At 40.4% G+C, this 17,922-nt stretch overlaps 1 protein-coding gene across 2 annotated transcripts in view; it reads right to left on the minus strand.

Annotated features, from left to right (window-relative positions):
- The window catches only part of CACNA2D3 (calcium voltage-gated channel auxiliary subunit alpha2delta 3), a 1,019,762-nt gene that overhangs the window by 689,139 nt on the left and 312,701 nt on the right, over positions 1-17,922 (minus strand). For both annotated transcript variants that reach the window (XM_029052259.2, XM_029052258.2), the window contains exon 4: positions 2,048-2,107. In XM_029052259.2, coding sequence (XP_028908092.1) covers positions 2,048-2,107 — 60 coding nt within the window. The remainder of the gene's footprint in view (positions 1-2,047; positions 2,108-17,922) is intronic.

Genomic DNA, 17,922 nt, shown 5'->3' on the forward strand with positions numbered 1-17,922 from the left:
ATTGAAATTTTCCCAAAAGTGCAAGTGTCTGCTTAAATCTCTGTAAACATTTAAAATGACCTCCCAAGGTCATGTGAAGTACACTTGATTATTATTCCATAAGCCAGTTTGTACATAATGATGGAAACTGCCTAAATGTATTTAAACACACTGTTCTGTTTTACTTGTCTGTTGCATTTCTTTGTTCACTTGGACATGCTTCTGTTAAGAAATAAGAATCTAGATAAACATCTGAAGATTTCCAAGGCAGTACTGAGAGACCTCAAATGGAAAATATTGAAGAAACAGATTATTTTATTCATCCAAAGCCAAACTGATGATTCAAAATTGGCACTTATTACACTTGGGGCTTTAGTAACTTAAAATGATTCCACCAACAAAAAAAAATTAATTTTTCCCTTTAATCGGTGTCATTTTAAAGTAGAACAGAATGCACACCTTACCACCTTTGAGTACTATAAATAAAATGGAAAGCCTACATTAGGCTTGATGGTACACAGTAGTTTGCCACTATTTTCCAAACTGAAAGAAAAACACAAAGAGCTTTTCAAAGTTTTCCTCAGCCCTATCCATTTTCGCTAGTACTCACTACCAAATCACCCTAGTCATTATTTCATATTGAACAGATGGTAGTAGGAGATTTTTGATGAAGGACTACAATCTCCCTGCAAGGGTTGCAGAGGGGTCGCTGGAACCAAGATTAACAATTGATTAGCTCTAATGGCCCATAACAGCAATAAACAACAAAGCCCTACAGATAATGCTGCTAACACAAAGCGTTCTAATGGACTTCCTTAAAGCATTAATATTGCCAATGCTTCAACATAATCCAAATTTTATCAAAAATGAGAGGCATCCTGGAATCCCTAGTCATTTAACTCAGTAACATGAAAAAGGTCATCCATGAGAGCGTTTCAGAGTTTATATAGGCTTCAGAGAAGACTCCTTTTAGGCTGGAGGCAATTGAATCCAAAGAGACCTTCATACTGACAATAATGAGATAAATGATTTCAAATGCTTCCCTTTTAGGAAAATACTTTCCTCTTGTAGGTTTTCACTGTGAGGTGGGCAGTGTTGGTGCTGCTAGAGCATTTATGGCCCTGCATTTCCCTAGCAAATCAATTATTCCACATTAGATTTTAATTTAGAAACACCAATAAGACAAAAACCAGAGTGCATTTTAAGGGAGATACAAATAGCTTCACTCTGAAGGACAAACGCATCATCTCTTGCTTCCCTGAGCTTTCCAGAAACCATTTCTCTCCTGTCACAGATTTTAAATGATATATGAGGAAGGAGCAACTAGCAGAAGGCAAGTTCTTTATCCCAGTGACCCTCACACCCTCTCACTTAGGCAAGCTCAAATAATCTCTGATGGTCACTTGTTTCTTGTATTCTAAAAGACTGACAGGGAAGAAAATTTACAAGCTCCCTTAGCAATCAATCCAAGGGCTTCACTATTCTCACAACCTCACAAGAGCTAGAGGATGACTTATCTGGCCACCATACTTCAAGTGGTAGCATTTAGTGTACTTGAAGACTAATTACCTGATTTTCCTTCCATTTTCTCTTCTTTACAGAGCTTTAAAGGCTAAATTTCAGCAAGCAAGCAGGGATTTTCCAAACAAAACCTATTCCAAAGAAGGTACCTATAGACTAGATTCCAAAATGCAAAGATAATGAATCTGATTCATTCAGGGCCTCAATTATCCCATGATAGTAATTCAGGGGCTTATTAAGTCAACTTAGAGATCACATAGTGTCCTGCAGCAATCCACTAGGGTCTCAAAGAGTTAATTCTTCTCCAAAAGTTCCTTAACTCCAGTGAATAATTGAGCCAGTGGGAGAATCTAGTTTATGGAGTAGACAGCACAGCAGAAAACCATCAGCCCTCATACTTCCACATACAATGTATGCACTGACACATATGCTGGACATTCTCTCACAACCACCACTGGAAAGCAGCTGGATGATCTTTCTTGTCCTTGGGAGAGAAAAGTGTAATATTGGTTATGTTTTCCATGAAGTGCAAAAGGTTATCAATTACCTGCAAGTCGGCATCAAATTCATGTTTTAGATGAGCTTCCTCTGCAGCTTCAACAAGACGCTGAAAAGACAAAAAATACTGTTAGACTAAAATCTGTTACCCCAGTTTGCAACTCTAATATGCTTGTAAAATGACTCGCACAATAGATGAATAGATTATTCTGTGCTACTAGCAGTCTGTGTGTGCTTGGTTGCTTTCCAGGTAAAGTTAAAAGGAACCACATCTATAATTTTCTAATCATATGAAAATAGAACTACAAAAATTATTTTAGGATAAAATATGAAGTTTTTCTTGTCATTAGAATTTGACTTCACTAAACTTCAGAACAAATTTTAGTTGGAAGAGCATAATATTTGCAACAGCCTGATTAATTTTGATCCCAGATGGATTGGGAGTTTGTGAATACACTGCACTTCCTTCTCCCATACAATTGTGCTTTTATAAAGGTTAGCTCTCGGTGGGTTTTGTTCCCTTTTAAGTAAGCCAGTATGTCTAGTAGCTTTTCCTCTATATAAATGCAGTTTTCATTAAGTGTTCCTAGAGCTTACCTCCAAGAGGCCTTCCCAGACTGAGCCCCCCTTTTCCTCTACTCCTCCTCCCCTCCATCGCCCCAACTCCCTCCCTCTGCTCTACCCCCCTCTCCACCCCACAGCACTTGTGTATATGTACATATTTATTATTCTGCTAATTTTATTAATGATTATATATACATCTATAATTCTATTTACTTATATTGATGCTAGTGATGTCTGTCTACATCACATCTACAGATCTACATCTTCTCCCCTGTTTTCTCCTCGTATCTCCTGCCTCCAGGATGTCTCCACCTGGATGTCTGCCCACCACCTAAAACTCAACATGTCTAAAACTGAGCTCCTTATCTGCCCTCCCAAACCCTGTCCTCTCCCTGACTTCCCCATCACTGTCGACGGCACTACCATCCTTCTCGTCTCACAGGCCTGCAAACTTGGTGTCATCCTTGATTCAGCTCTCTCATTCACCCCACACATCCAATCCATCACCAAGACCTGCCAGTATCACCATCACAATATCGCCAAGATCTGCCCTTTCCTCTCCATCCAAACTGCTATCATGCTGGTACAAGCTCTCATAATATCCCGACTGGATTATTGTGTCAGCCTCCTCTCTGAAGTCCCTTCCTCCTGTCTCTCCCCACTCCAGTCTATTCTTCATTCTGCTGCCCAGATCATCTTCCGGCAGAAACGCTCTGGGCACGTCACTCCCCTCCTCAAAAACCTCCAGTGGTTGCCTATCAAACTCTGCACAAAACAAAAACTCCTCACTCTTGGCTTCAAAGCATTCCATCACCTTGCCCCCTCCTACCTCACCTCCCTTCTCTCTTTCTACTGCCCACCCCATACACTCCGCTCCTCTGCCGCTCACCTTCTCACGGTCCCCCATTCACGCCTATCCCGCGGTCGTCTGGCCCATGTCCCACCGCTGTCCTGGAATGCCCTCCTTCCTCATATCCACCAAACTAACTCTCTTCCCCTTTTTAAAGCCCTACTTAGAGCTCACCTCCTCTAGGAGGCCTTCCCAGACTTAGCTCCCCCTTTCCCTCTGCTTCCCCTCCCCTCCCCCCTCTGCTCTTTCCCCTTCCCCTCCCCTCAGCACTGTGCTCATTTGTATTATTACCCTATTTTGTTAATGAGCTATATATATCTCCTTGATTCTATTTATCTTGATGATGTTGTCTTGTTTTTGTTTTGTTCTATTTTGCTTTGCTGTGTTTCCCCCCATTTAGACTGTGAGCCCGTCACTGGGCAGGGACTGCCTTTAGCTGTACATTCCAAGTGCTTAGTACAGTGCTGTGCACATAGTAAGCACTCAATAAATACTGTTGAATGAATGGTCTACTTGTTTTGTTGTGTGTCTCCCCCCTTCTAGACTGTGAGCCCATTGTTGGGTAGGGATTGTCTCTGTTGCCGAATTGTACTTTCCAAGCGCTTAATACAGTGCTCTGCACACAGTAAGCACTCAAATATGAATGAATGAATGAACATGACAGATAAAAAAAAAGAAAATCTCAAACAAAAGCAATTCAATGTTTTGCTCAACCATCCACCATTCAGTGGTAAAGAGCAGATGCATTTTAAGGAAATTTATCAAACCTTATTAAATAGCAAATAAGAGCTTACAATCATCAGTCATCTACATAGTTCATGACATCCTATATTCATCATCAATGAAACAGTTCTTTCTACTAAAATTTATGCTGCAAAATATAAAAGAAATGCCATAGGGAGACCTAATAAAATTCCACAAATTGAAATGGTTGGAAAAAGATTCCCCTTTCTCACAAAGTGTGGACTTGCAAAACCTTCAACTTTTACTTTTGTATCCTTGTCTAAGTTCCTTCTTGGAATACTCTTACAAGAAATTCTTGCAATGTTTAATATAACTGAGAATATGATCAAGGTCCCAAATGGAAAATCATCAAAGTTATTCATTGAGTGCTGTACTAAGTATTTGGGATAGTAAAATACAGTCAAAACAGGTATTAGAATATGCAGTTGCTACAACTATCTGTAAGAAAATTTTCTATTTCAGATAGTGAATTTTGAGTAAGGAATCCTATGATTTGGAACATACATACTGAAATTCTGAAAGCTCTTTTTGGAAATAGGAAGAAATTATCAAACAGGAAGAAATTATCCCTGAAGCTACTGCAGGCCAGCACAGAGGTGAAGGGTGCAGGGCAAAATGTTGCATTTTTTTCCTCCGTGCTTCCAGTACTTTGCACAGAGTAGGCTTTCAATCAGTCACTGGAAGTTACTGAGCACTTGCTATGTACAGAGCACTGTACTACATACTTGGGAGAGGACAATTCAATAGAGCAAGCAGACATAATCCCGTCCCTCAAAGAGTTGACAATCTAGTGAGGGAGATGGACATTAAAATAAATTACAGATAGGGAAAGCAATAGAGTATAAGGACATACGCTTATGTATAGATACAGACTATACAGTAGATTATATACACACACTATGTATGTACTGTATAATTTACCTATGCATATGTCCTTACATCCCCCTCTAGACTGTAAGCTTGTTAATGGGCAGGTCATGTGTCTGTTAATTCTGTTATATTGTACTCTCCCAAGCACTTAGTACAGTGCTCTGGTCATAGTAAGCATTCAATAAATTTGATTGAGCACTTAGCTACCTCACCTCCATAGTGTGTGTGTATAGAGAGAGAGAGAGAGGAGAGAGAGAGAGGAGAGAGAGCATGGCTCAGTGGAAAGAGCCCGGGCTGGGGAGTCAGAGGTCGTGGGTTCTAATCTCAGCTCTTTTGCTTGCCAGCTGTGTGAATTTGGGCAAGTCACTTAACTTCTCTGTGCCTCAGTTACCTCATCTGTAAAATGGGGATGAAGACTGTGAGTCCCATGTGGGACAACCTGATCACCTTATACCCCCCCAGTGATTAGAACAGTGCTTTGCACATAGTAAGTGCTTAACAAATACCACCTTTATTTTATATATGTGTGTGTGTGTGTGTGTGTGTGTGTGTGTGCATATATATATACACACACACACATATAGTATATATGCATATATATGCAGAATATATACTATATGTGCGTGTGTGTGCATATATATATATATATATATGTATGTAGTGTAAATATGTATAGCTTATCTAGGGGGGAGACAGAAATTAATATAAATTTAAAATATATAATTTAAAGATATGTTAATAAGTATTGTGGGGTTGGGGCGATTATCAAATGTACAAAAGTCACAGATCCAAAGTAAGAGTTTGCAATGCAAATCTACATCTCTTCCCCTGTTCTCTCCTCCTCCCTCCAGGCTCCTATCTCCTCCTGCCTTCGGGACATCTCCATCTGGATGTCCACCCGCCACCTTAAACTCAACATGTCCAAGACTGAGCTCCTTATCTTCCCTTCCAAACCCTGTCCTCTCCCTGACTTCCGTGTCACTGTGGACAGCACTACCATCCTTCCTGCCTCACAGGCCCGCAACCTTGGTGCATCCTTGATTCCGCTCTCTTTCACCCCACACATCCAATCCGTCACCAAAACCTGCCGGTCTCACCCTCACAACATCGCCAAGATCCGCTCTTTCCTTTCCATCCAAACCGCTATCTTGCTGGTACAAGCTCTCATAATACCCCGACTGGATTATTGCATCAGCCTCCTCTTTGATCTCCCACCCTCCTGTCTCTCCCCGCTTCAGTCTATACTTTACTCCGCTGCCTGGATTCTCTTTCTGCAGAAACGCGCTGGGCATGTCATCCCCCTCCTCAAAAACCTCCAGTGGTTGCCTATCAACCCTCACATGAAACAAAAACTCCTCACTCTTGGCTTCAAAGCTCTCCATCACCTGGCACCCTCCTACCTCGCCTCCCTTCTCTCCTTCTACAGCCCACCCCGTACACTCCGCTCCTCTGCCGCTAACCTCCTCACTGGGCCTCGTTCTTGCCCAGCCAGCCGTCAACCCCAACCCACATCCTAACCTGGAATGTCCTCCCTCCTCACATTCGCGAAACTAATTCTCTTCCCCTCTTCAAAGCCCTATTGAGAGCTCACCTCCTCCAGGAGGCCTTCCCAGATTGAGCCCTCCCTTTCCTTCTGCTCCTTCTCCCCTCCCCATTACCCCTACTCCCTCCCTCCTGCTCTACCCCCTTCCCCTCCCCACGGCACTTGTATATATTTGTACATATTCATTGCTCTATTTTATTAATGATGTGCATTTATCTATGGTTCTATTGATCTGTTTAGATGGTAGTGATGCCTGTCTACTTGTTTTGTTTTTGTTGTCCGTCTCCCCCTTTTAGACTGTGAGCCCTTTATTGGGTAGTGATTGTCTCTATCTGTTGCCAAATTGTACTTTCCAAGAGCTTAGTACAGTGCTCTGCACACAGTAAGCGCTCAATACGATTGAATGAATGAATGCATGGGGGAGGGTGAAAGGTAGGGAGATGAGACATTAGTCAAGGGAGGCTTCCTGGAGATGATATAAGCTAAGTAGGGCTTTAAAGATAGAGAGAGTGGTGGTCTGTTAGATATGGGGAGGGATGCTCTGGACATGTTAAGTTTGAGGTGTCAACAGACATCCAAATAGAGATGTCCTGAAGAAAAAGGAAACACGAGACAGAAGAGAAGGAGGAAGATCAAGGCTGCAGTGATAGATTTGGGAATCATTTGTATAGAGATGGCAGTTGAAGTTATGGGATGAAAGAGTTCTCCAAAGGAGTGGGTGTAAATGGAGGATAGAAGGAGACCCATAATTGAGCTTTGAGGGCTCCTACAGTAAGGGGAAGGAAGTCAAAAGGACCACCCTAAGCAGACTAAGGATGGAATACCTGACTCAGACTCCTTTCTCCACCTTCTCTCCAGCTCAGAATATGTTCAAAGAGAGAACTGTGGAGTATGTACAGTGATTGCTCAGGAAAGGAAGGCAGAGACTGTCTCAATGCATAGCAAGTTAATGCTTGGGCCTCTTCACACAACTCTGTAAGAAAATCAATTCAAAATTGTGACATCTCTGTCCTAAGGTGGAATATAACAGAAAATTATGGTTCAAATACTAATACGTAAACAAGCCCATTTAGAAGGTTCTGTTTTCAAAGATACACTAAAATGTTTTACTGCATAAAGGGTATTTTACAGACTTGTGCTCTGCCCCTTCCATTTACTAGCTATTTAGCTGCAGAAAAATATCCTACTCTTTCTGGGCTGGTATTGGATTGTAATAATGATGGTATTTGTTAAGTGCTTACTATGTGCTAAGCACTGTTCTAAGTGTTGGGGTAGATACAAGGTAATGAGGTTGTCCCAAGTGGGGCTTACAGTCTTCATCCCTATTTTACAGATGAGGTAACTGAGGCACAGAAAAGTTAAGTGATTTACCCAAAGTCACACAGCTGACAAGTGGCAGAGTCAGGATTAGAAACCAGGACTTCTGACTCCCAAGGCCGAGCTCTTTTGCTGCTATTTGTTAAGTGGTGGGTAATTGAATTTTACCACTAGTTAACTGACCGGGATATTGTGTGGATTAATCATATTAGGTTTGCGGTTTGCAGTTCTCAAAGAGATACTATCATTGTCTATCAGTCATATTGACACAGAGGAGCAGTAAAAAGGGATCAAGTCAACAAATATTTATTGAGTACCTACAGGGTGTTACCCCCCTAAAAGCAGTGCATTGAACTGCAAACTCTTTCGCCCAAAGGATTGGACTGAAGAAGAAAAGCTGTTGATGAAATTTGTTTTGTAAAAAGAAACATTTGAAGCCAGATACGGGGAGTTTTGAAGGTTTGTTGGTTAGCAATTTAGCTTTAAGCACTTTTCAAACTGTGCTATTAGTTGACATACTACACAGTTCTAATCTTTATCTTATACTCTCATCTTTAAAAGTGATTAGACTGTTCCTATCTGAAACTGATTTCTCTTCCTCTTCCACCCCACCACCCACTGTTCTTGATGGGGGTCTCCATCATCAATATGGAACCTGTGTTTAATGTTTACCAGAATGTTCCCCTCCCACTGCCAAGTGGAAATCCTTCCACCCATGGTAATAAGAGTGGGATGAGAGTTTGGGAAGTGTTTGATGAGTACCTCAGGTTTCAGTCTCAGCTCCTGCCTCTGGACACTACTACTGACTGTTGGACTTGAAAGACCTCTGAAAAGGTCCAAGGGTTCTCCCCATGGGCTCCAGGATAATCCTCAGGAGCCCCAACACAGATCAATAACAAGTGATTAAATATTTTTCCATCCCTCTTCCAAACCTGGGTATGTAGGAATATTTAATTCTTTTTTCAGTTAGATTTCCTCGAGAGTTTTGGAAATATGCAATATATTTTTCATCATCCACACTCATGACTGACTGGAAAAACAATATAATTGATATCTATATTAAAATTTCTGAACAACATTATGGTTTACAGTAAACACAATGTTTCTGAACATGATTCCACTAAAGGGCACAATTTAAAGCAGCAGTGAAAATTTCTGATGTGATACCAATCCATGCCTTTGATATACATAAATTACTGCTGTTTTGTTTCAACAGACTGCTTATGGAGATATTTAGAATAAAATGGTATGCCCTTCAATTTACTATAACAGAGACTGGATTTGAGGAGAATAATTGCTTTCTTATGTGATGAGAAAAGAAGTTTGGCTTAGTGGGAGTCAGAGGCTCTGCCATTTGCTTTCTGTGTGACCTTGGGCAAGTCACAACTTTTTGCATCAGTTACCACATCTGGAAAATGGGGATTAAATCCTCCTCCCTCCAATTAAGACTATAAGACCCATGTGGCATAGGGACTGTGTACAATCTGATAAATTTTTTATCTGCCTCGGAGCTAGAACAGTGCTTGAATAGTACTTATACGAAACACAAAAAGGTTTGTGTAACACAAGAGGGAATGGCTATTAGGAGAGACAGCAAATAACTTCCAACTGGAAAACTATGGGATTTAAAATCCCCAAACTACCAAAATCTAAAAAAATGCCTAGCTCATGAACAAACATCCTTATCACAAGCCAAATGGATTGTGTTGCTAAGGCAAATTTGATTATTGCTCCTAGGGAAAAGGCAATGTGCTAAACATCCACTTAGATTCCTTATCCTTCCCACAATTATACAAGAAAAACATTTCAAAGGGGAGTACAAAATATTACTCTGATATTCCAACTAGCATATTTCTAGTCCTTTAATAAAAAGCAACTCAACTGTACAGCAAAATTTCAGCAAGTCCCACTTTGAGCCTGCAGTAAGGGAGATCATCCCAATCCTGATGTTGGTCCAATGGAAAGAGTACAGTTTGGGGAACCAAGAGACCTCAATTCTAGTGCCAATTCTGCCTGCTGGGGTTATGTCATCAGCAGTGAAGGTTTGTGAGCAAACAATCAACTAAGACGCTCTGAGGTGGACGGACACAGCAATAACCCTGAAAGAATAGCTGGCTAATTTGGGTGGCAAAGACTGCAGAAGCTACCATAATACTGTGGCACAGCACTGGCATTATGCTACAGTCACTTTAGCATTAAATAGGCCCGGTAAGTAAAAAAAACCCTGTGTGCACTTCACATTGAGCTTCGCCTCTGATAGATCTACTTGCTCATTCCACACCATACCCCACCAGGAACATGACCTGCAGGGAAGAGAGTTGCCCTATCCAAAGCACTAACACTATAATCAATTCTTATGCATATATCCTATGTCCTGAGTCTCAGGATCGGAGCTCTTCTGTTGCCACCCAACAGCACACTTCTTGAAGGGACTCTATAGCAGTAAAATGTGTTTTAATTAAAAACAAAGGACTGGAGCTGAAAAGGATGAGAAGACTCTCACTCAAAAACCAAGTTTTGAGGTGGAGAAGAATGCCACTTATCACCCTAAGAAATTATTTAATTTATAGCACTGTAAGCACCCGTAAGTGCTTTGTATAAAGGCCTGGGTATAGAGATTTAAGTCCTCTATGTAAATTAATGCTTATTTCATTACTTCATGTACCTTTTTTGACTCCTACATTTTTAAATAACTTATCTCCAGTGAAATCACTCAATACAAGAATTATCTCTGATGTGAAATATACTGGATTATGTACAATATTTACAACTTGTGGGCAAAACATTTCAGGGCAGGGTTGGAGGGGAGAGAAGGGCTCAAGAATATTTAGTTTATTTATCTACAGCCCCCTCTTACTTTTAATTATGTTGACTTCCTCCCCCACACCCATGGTTGACCAACAAAAACTGAAACCTCTTAAGGTATTTTCAAACACTCTTACCAAAACAGGTCAATGGACAACAAACAAGACTAAAAAGGTAATATTTCCCTCCAAAACATACAGAACTTTCATGATGCCTAGAAGAGAGAATGAGCCATTATATTAAATAAAAACGACATCTAAAGAGAAAGTGTTTCTTAGTTATGCCTGGCAGGAAAAAGACAGCCAACAACATGGAGGGGACAGAAACAAAATCGCCAAGTGATATGGAAAAGATAGATAAAATTAAATCTATATTGTAACATTACTGAATAAATTACAATGAATAAATAGTATTCAAATGAGGAGTTTTTCTTTTTTAAATCCCTTAAAGTGGTGAAGCATTATGGAAGAAACTCCTTGAAGGAAGACAAGCAGACAAAAACCATATGTACCACAGCAGAAAAGTTTTATGTTAAGGCCAAAGGCTCTGCTTACGAGTATTTTCATAATGGAATGATGTATTTAGCAAAAATTTCAAAGCACCTAATATGATTAGTGGTTTTCATTTAATGTTTTGCAACAGCACACTTAATACAAATACCACAGACTTTTAAGGCCGTATTTATTCTAACGAATACATCATTCTCAAATAAAGTTTAATGTAACATGGAAGAGTCTTAAAAATACATAATTGTTAACATGGATTTATAATGGATTAATGATAAACTTTGAAACGGCTATTGAATGGACATTAATACCATATTTAGAGGCCACATCACATTCCTAGTCTACATCAATGAGAGTCAAACATCCAGAAGAATAAGTGCATACAGCTGCTAGTGACCACAAGTCAGAGCTACAACATTCTACTCTGGTGCCAAACTGTCAGACACTTAGTTAATTTGTTCTGATTGGATTTGGAAACTTACTTTTCAAGGCTGGGAGTACAGGAGGAAAGGGGCAGGTGATGAATCAATCATTAAGTACTTACTGGGTGAAGGGTATTGTACTAAGCGCTTGGGAGAGTACAATACAAAAGAGTTGGTAGACACATTCCCTGCCTGCAACGAGTTTATAGTCTAGGGGAGGTGATATTTAATGGGCCCTTTATTAGGCAATAAGCATTGTATAAACCCTGAGTAGTGTCAGAATACATATTCAGAATGATACGTGCCCTACAGGAGTAGACCATCTAAAGATGGTGATAGGTCCCCCTTATTGGAGGAATTAGGGAAGGAGGTGAAGTCATACAGAAACTCCCCAGCCCCCAACTCATATTATTGACACCAAGAAAGCACAGTGGGTTCAGGGATGCCGTTGAGGGGGAAAAAAAAAGTGTACTGGGCCAGCACAGGCCCAGACTGGCTTTCAAAATGAATGTTTGGGTAGGATCAGGTAGGGTTTGAGCAACAGAAGCTTTTCTTCCACCTGATGTTCTAACTGGCCCTTAGGAGTTCTTTACTTGCTCCAAGGTCCCTAAAAATAAGGAATTTGGGTTGGCATCCTTCTGCTTCTTCATGCCCCTGGGAGTTTCCCATGACATCCACCCTTGCATCGGTCCTAGTGAGTTACATAGCCGAACCACAACCTAATTGCATTCTGGGAAAACTTTTAGGATTGCACACAACTAGGAAGATTTTTATAAGAGGAGGGAGGTGGTTTAAGGGATTTACATTCATATTATATTATCTAATTCTAATTGAAGTTGAGCATAAAAAACTATAAGCTATCAAGTGAGTGGTCTTCCCAGTCTTAACAAAAATCACCTCTTCACTCCACTGTACTCTCAGTTAAACACTCCAATCTTATCCCAGCTCCCCTTGGCTTTCTACCCAACCCCATAGCTTCCTACATATACCTACACAGTAGATTTACCACATTCCTTGAAACAAGAAGCAGGGATACTGCAAGCACAGCTCCAGCAAGAACTAGATCAAAGCAACACTTCCTAATTGGCCTGTTCCCTTTATCCCAGTAGCTGGGAAGGCACTGCAGCAGGTTTGGGAGAGCCACGTATGATCTCTGGGTTTCTCTATTTCTCTGTCTGCTTATCTTACTTCACCTCCCTCTTTCTTGTTTGCTCATCTTCTCCCTCTACCTTCTCTGCTTCCTCTATCTTTTCTCTCTTCTCCATTCACACTCTCCCCCTCCTTCATTCTTGAGGTCCTTCACCATTCTCTTACTTTCCTTGGTTGTCTCTTCTTTCCCACCACCTTTAATCCTACCCCACCTCAAGGACTCTTTAGTGCACACTGGGGTATTTCTAGCCCAGGCCAAAGCTTTCATTTGTAATTACTGAGAGCTTCTCATTCTCCAGTATGTATTGGGGCTTTAAAAACAAACAAACAAAAAAACCAAAAAAACCCCCAACAACCTAGGTAGGGTTTTTTTGTTTTGTCTTTTTTTCCCCAGTGAGGCCTAGACTTCTTTCGCATAACTCACTAACTCCGTGTGGGTTTGTCACTAAAATTTATATTTGCAGGGCTCACAACTGTCAGCATTTAGGCTGCTTTACCTCATGACCGCACATTGTCTTTGCTCCAAGTGAGCCCCCTCATCTCAGTAACATGTCTGGTTGGTTTGCCTGATGCGGCTGTTATTTTCTAGCTATGCCTCATTGACCAAAGCTGTGCTTCAATATGGCCTTTCATCACTGCTTCTTCTCACTCTCCTTGCATTTACTTGCTTCAAAGCAACTGATTGGCATATCTGCATTAGAAGAATCCAGGCAGATTGACTGTGAAACATTTCCTTATTCCTAGTGATCCTATCTGACAATTTAATATAAATCATGGATTATTGTTTAAGGATACAAAATGTCAGAGTTCTATCATGTCCAGGTCTCATAGCCACAAAGAATGTGAGAGTTTGTCGTCACTCAATCATATTTGAGCCTTACTGTGTGCAGAGCACTGTACTAAGTGCTTTGGAAAGTGTAACCCAACAATATAACAGACACATTCCCTTCCCAAAATGAACCTGAATACATACAGTTTGATGTGAAGCTCTGAATGATTTTCAAAACAGATGCAAAAGACCATTTTGTGAAACCAATAGCAAAACCTGCAACCCCTGGCCCCAGGTACTATAATTACCCATACTATTATTCATAATAATAATAACAGTAATAGTATTTGTTAAGCACTTTCTTTATGCCAGTTACCATACTAAGCCCTGGGTTAGATACAAAATAATCAGGTCAGACACAGTCTCTTATAAGGGGCTCACATTCTAAGTAAAAAGGAGAACAAGTATCGAATCCCCATTTTATAGGCAAGGAAACAGTCATCACTAAGATCTTTCACTGAGTTAAAGAGAAGTCATCTAAAATTGAATTTCTTGCTATTTTCTTCTGGAGCAAACAAGTCAGGATCTTCCTACCTAGGATTCAACATGTGGCTCATTGGAAGCAGGTGATCTCATGTGGGAAAGAGATGGAAACTTATCCATCTCAGGAGAGACAGGTTGTCCATTTCCTCATTGCTGCTTTTCTGATGGAGGACAAGTTGCAATTTTGACCATAGAAGCATTTATCAAGGTCTCGAATCCTCACACAAAATTAAAGGAGTTCTCAGTCACAAAACTTGCCTTTTGGCCATTGCAGAAGGAGCAGCTTAAGCCAACCTACTTCTGTGGGTAATGAATGGTACCTTTTCCTCCTCCTGTATAATCCAGGAATGATCCATGGAGGTTGCTTCTAATTGCCTAGCAATACCCTCTTTTGACAGTAGCAGGGGTACACTTACTGACAAATTGTTCCATTTCCTTTGGGAATGAAGAGTCATCCACCTTGAGGTAGGCATGAGTCATACTGCCCAGCGTCTCTACCCACTTATCAATCAGTGGTATATATTGAAAGCTTACTGTGTGCAGGGCCCTGGACTAAATGCTTGGGACTGTACAATACAACAGAGTTGGTAGGTACAGTCAGGAGCTTACAGTCTACAGATGTCAGATGCCAATGCTGCTTTTTATTTTATGAAATACAATCTAAATTAAGGGAGGGCTGGCAAATTCTCCTGCATTTTCTTGATTGACTATATTTAAGGAACTATCCATTCCCACATAATCTTTGATCTTGATCAATCATTATTATCAATCATAATTGAGTGCTGACTGTGCAGGGAGCTGTACTAAGTGCTTGTGAAAGTACAACACAACAATATAACAAAGACATTGCCTATAACTAGCTACAGTCTTGGAGGGCCGGGGGTGGGGGGAGAAAGAGACAGACATTGATATAAATAAATTGATTATGGATATGTACGTGAATGTTATGGGGCTGGGTGGATGAAGGTAGGTGGTGAATAATGGGAGCAAGTTAGGGCGATGCAGAGGAGAGTGGGAAAAGTGGAAATGAAAGCTTAGTCAGGTAAGGCCACTTGGAGGAGATGTGCCTTCAATAAGGCTTTAAATCCGGAGAGATTAACTGCCTATTGGATATGAAGAGGGAGGGCAATCCAGGCCAGAGGCAGGACGTGGACAAGAAGTCAGCAGCTGAGATCAGATGAGATTGAGGTACAGTGAGTAGGTTGGCATTATAGGAATGAAGTGTGTGGGCTGGGTTGTAGTAGAGCAGTGAGTTGAGGTAGGAGGGTGCAAGGTGATTGAGTGCTTTAAAGTAAGGAGTTTCTGTTTGATGCAAAGGTGGACAGGCAACCATTGGAGGTTCTTGAGGAGTGGGAAAAATGGATTGAACATTTTTGTAGAAAAATGATCTGGGTAGCAAAGTATAGACTCGACTGGGGAGAGACAAGAGGCAGGGAAGTCTGTAAAGAGGTTGATACAGTAATCAAGGCGGGATAGGATGAGTGCTTAGATTAAAATAGCAGTTTGGATGGAGAGGAAAGGGCAGATTTTAGCAATATTGTCAAGGTTGAACCACCAGGATTTTGTGACAAATTGAATGAGAGAAAGGAGTCAAGAATAATGTTAAGGCTTGCGAGAAAGGAAGGATGGTGGTGCTGTCTACAATGATGGGAAAGTCAGAGGGAGCACAGGAAGATAAGCTGTTCTGAAGGCAGGAGGAAATTTGAGACTGCAGAGAAGGAGAAAATTCAGGGCTGGAGATGTAGATTTGCAAATCATTTGCATAGAGGAGGTAGTTGAAGCCATGGCAGTGAATGAATTGTCCAAGGGAGTGAGTGCAGATGGAGAGTAGATGGGGATCCAGAACTGAACCTTGATGGAAGCCCATAAGTTAGGGGGTGAGAGATGGAGGAGGATCCCATGAAAAAGACTGAGAATGAGAGACCGGAGAAATAGGAAGGGAACTAGGAGAGGACAGTGTCAGTGAAGCCAGGCAAAAGGGAGATCATCGGTGACTGGGCCAGGAGTATTATTAGTCTTTCTTTACAGCCACTAAATAAACCAGCTTCTCTATTGAAGCAGTCAACATGTGTGCCTTAACTGCAATTATTATTTATTTTGAACAGACCCCTCCCTGCAAACAATGGAACCTGTGAGAAAAAGTAGAAAGTACTACATGGGAATGGAGTTCTGTAGTGAGAAACTTGAAAAAGGAAAGCCATATTTCTTATTTCAGCCCCCAATCTGCCAACAGTAAAAGCTGCAGTTAGTGTCATCTCTCTCAACATAATCATATTCAGGAATATTTTATTGATACAGGTTTGTTTTTACTTTTCAATGCTAATAGAAGTCGCACACATAAATCGCCAAGCATCAAGATGATAATGTTTCTTTTAAGAAAAATAGCCTTAAACCAACATTCATATTCTCCCATTATTTCCCTTTATTCCTCTAAAGGAAGCTGTTCACTACAAAAATAAGCATTTTGTACAAAATGGCCTTTCCACATGCTAAAATGATTGCTTCTCTTTTAAAAATGGCAAACATTTCAAAGTAGATAATAAGAGATAATCTATAAAGTTTCTGGAAAAAAGCAGGTAGCAAAATAATGCAAACAGCTTTTTTGTACATACATGTGGATGCTATTTTTTTTCCCATTCTGATTGTCAAAGACTGCACAGTACTGGCACTTTACCAGATGAGAATCAGCCTGGGGTCCACACAAGAAAAGATGATTACAATCAATAACAAATTATCTTGGTTTCTGGAGAAAATACCTGGGATCAATTTGAAAACACTTGAATGAATACCTGTTATCAATTTGGATGGCTAATTTCCAATGAAAACTCATCATGTTGTACCATAATGGTACCATGTATATGCCAAAATACACCATTTGTAAAGCTGTAAAAACTGCAGACAGCCAAACCTTTCAATGAACTGTCCAATGGATCAACATAGCTCTGGGAAGGGGGAAAAATAGGAATAGTACATTTCAGTCAACAGAGCAATTTTCTTCAAATTCTCCATGGCCAAAAAGGTTATTTTCATTATGGACATCCCATGAGAATAGCCATTAATTATTTACAAAACTCAAATACATTACAAAAGTAAGCCTCCATTGGTTCACCTCCAATACAGTATAGAGGCAATTAAAGTAGGTGATTATTTTTTTAGTGAGCACCCTGCAAGGCCATGAACATTTTTATTTGTGTTCCTTTGGGAAGTAAAAAGATTGTGTGCTACTACTTTTTATTGTGCATGTATTTGTTGCTTTTTTCCCTTGAAAAGAAAGAGATTGAGTAGAACTGGCTTTCCCCAAGACAGATGATGGAAACAGCAATTTCATTGTACTTTTTTTGCTAGATGTTTCAAATTGGTCAGTTCAGGAAAGTCAGTATAAAAGCTATCATCCCTCCTGCAGATAATCCTCCTCTTGGCTGGAATCTCATTCAGGACTAGAATCTCTAGCCCTCACCTCAGGACTGATTTCTTAGCTTCCTATGCTTCAATCCAATAAAACTTATGTGGAAAAAAATGCTCCTTTATTTTATGTTACAAAACCCAAACATTTAAACAAGCTCATATTACACTACATTTTTAAAAACCTTCTAAAATTACTCCAATATATGATTGCTTTTTCCATGACCAAACAGCCACTTCTGTGCTTTTTTCTGTAAACCTCATTTTGACACTCAGAAGTACTCATAGGATAGGGATCATCATCTTCCCAATTTCACAGTCATAGAGATAGAATATTGAAAGTTAATATTATAACCAGTTTCCAAATCTATTTTACTTCCAACTTTGTGTTCCAGTTCCAATGTCATGGAAAGAAGTGCTTAGTACAGTGCTTGGCACAT

Source organism: Ornithorhynchus anatinus, chromosome X1, assembly GCF_004115215.2.
Source record: "Ornithorhynchus anatinus isolate Pmale09 chromosome X1, mOrnAna1.pri.v4, whole genome shotgun sequence".
Classification (NCBI taxonomy): Eukaryota; Metazoa; Chordata; class Mammalia; order Monotremata; family Ornithorhynchidae; genus Ornithorhynchus; species Ornithorhynchus anatinus.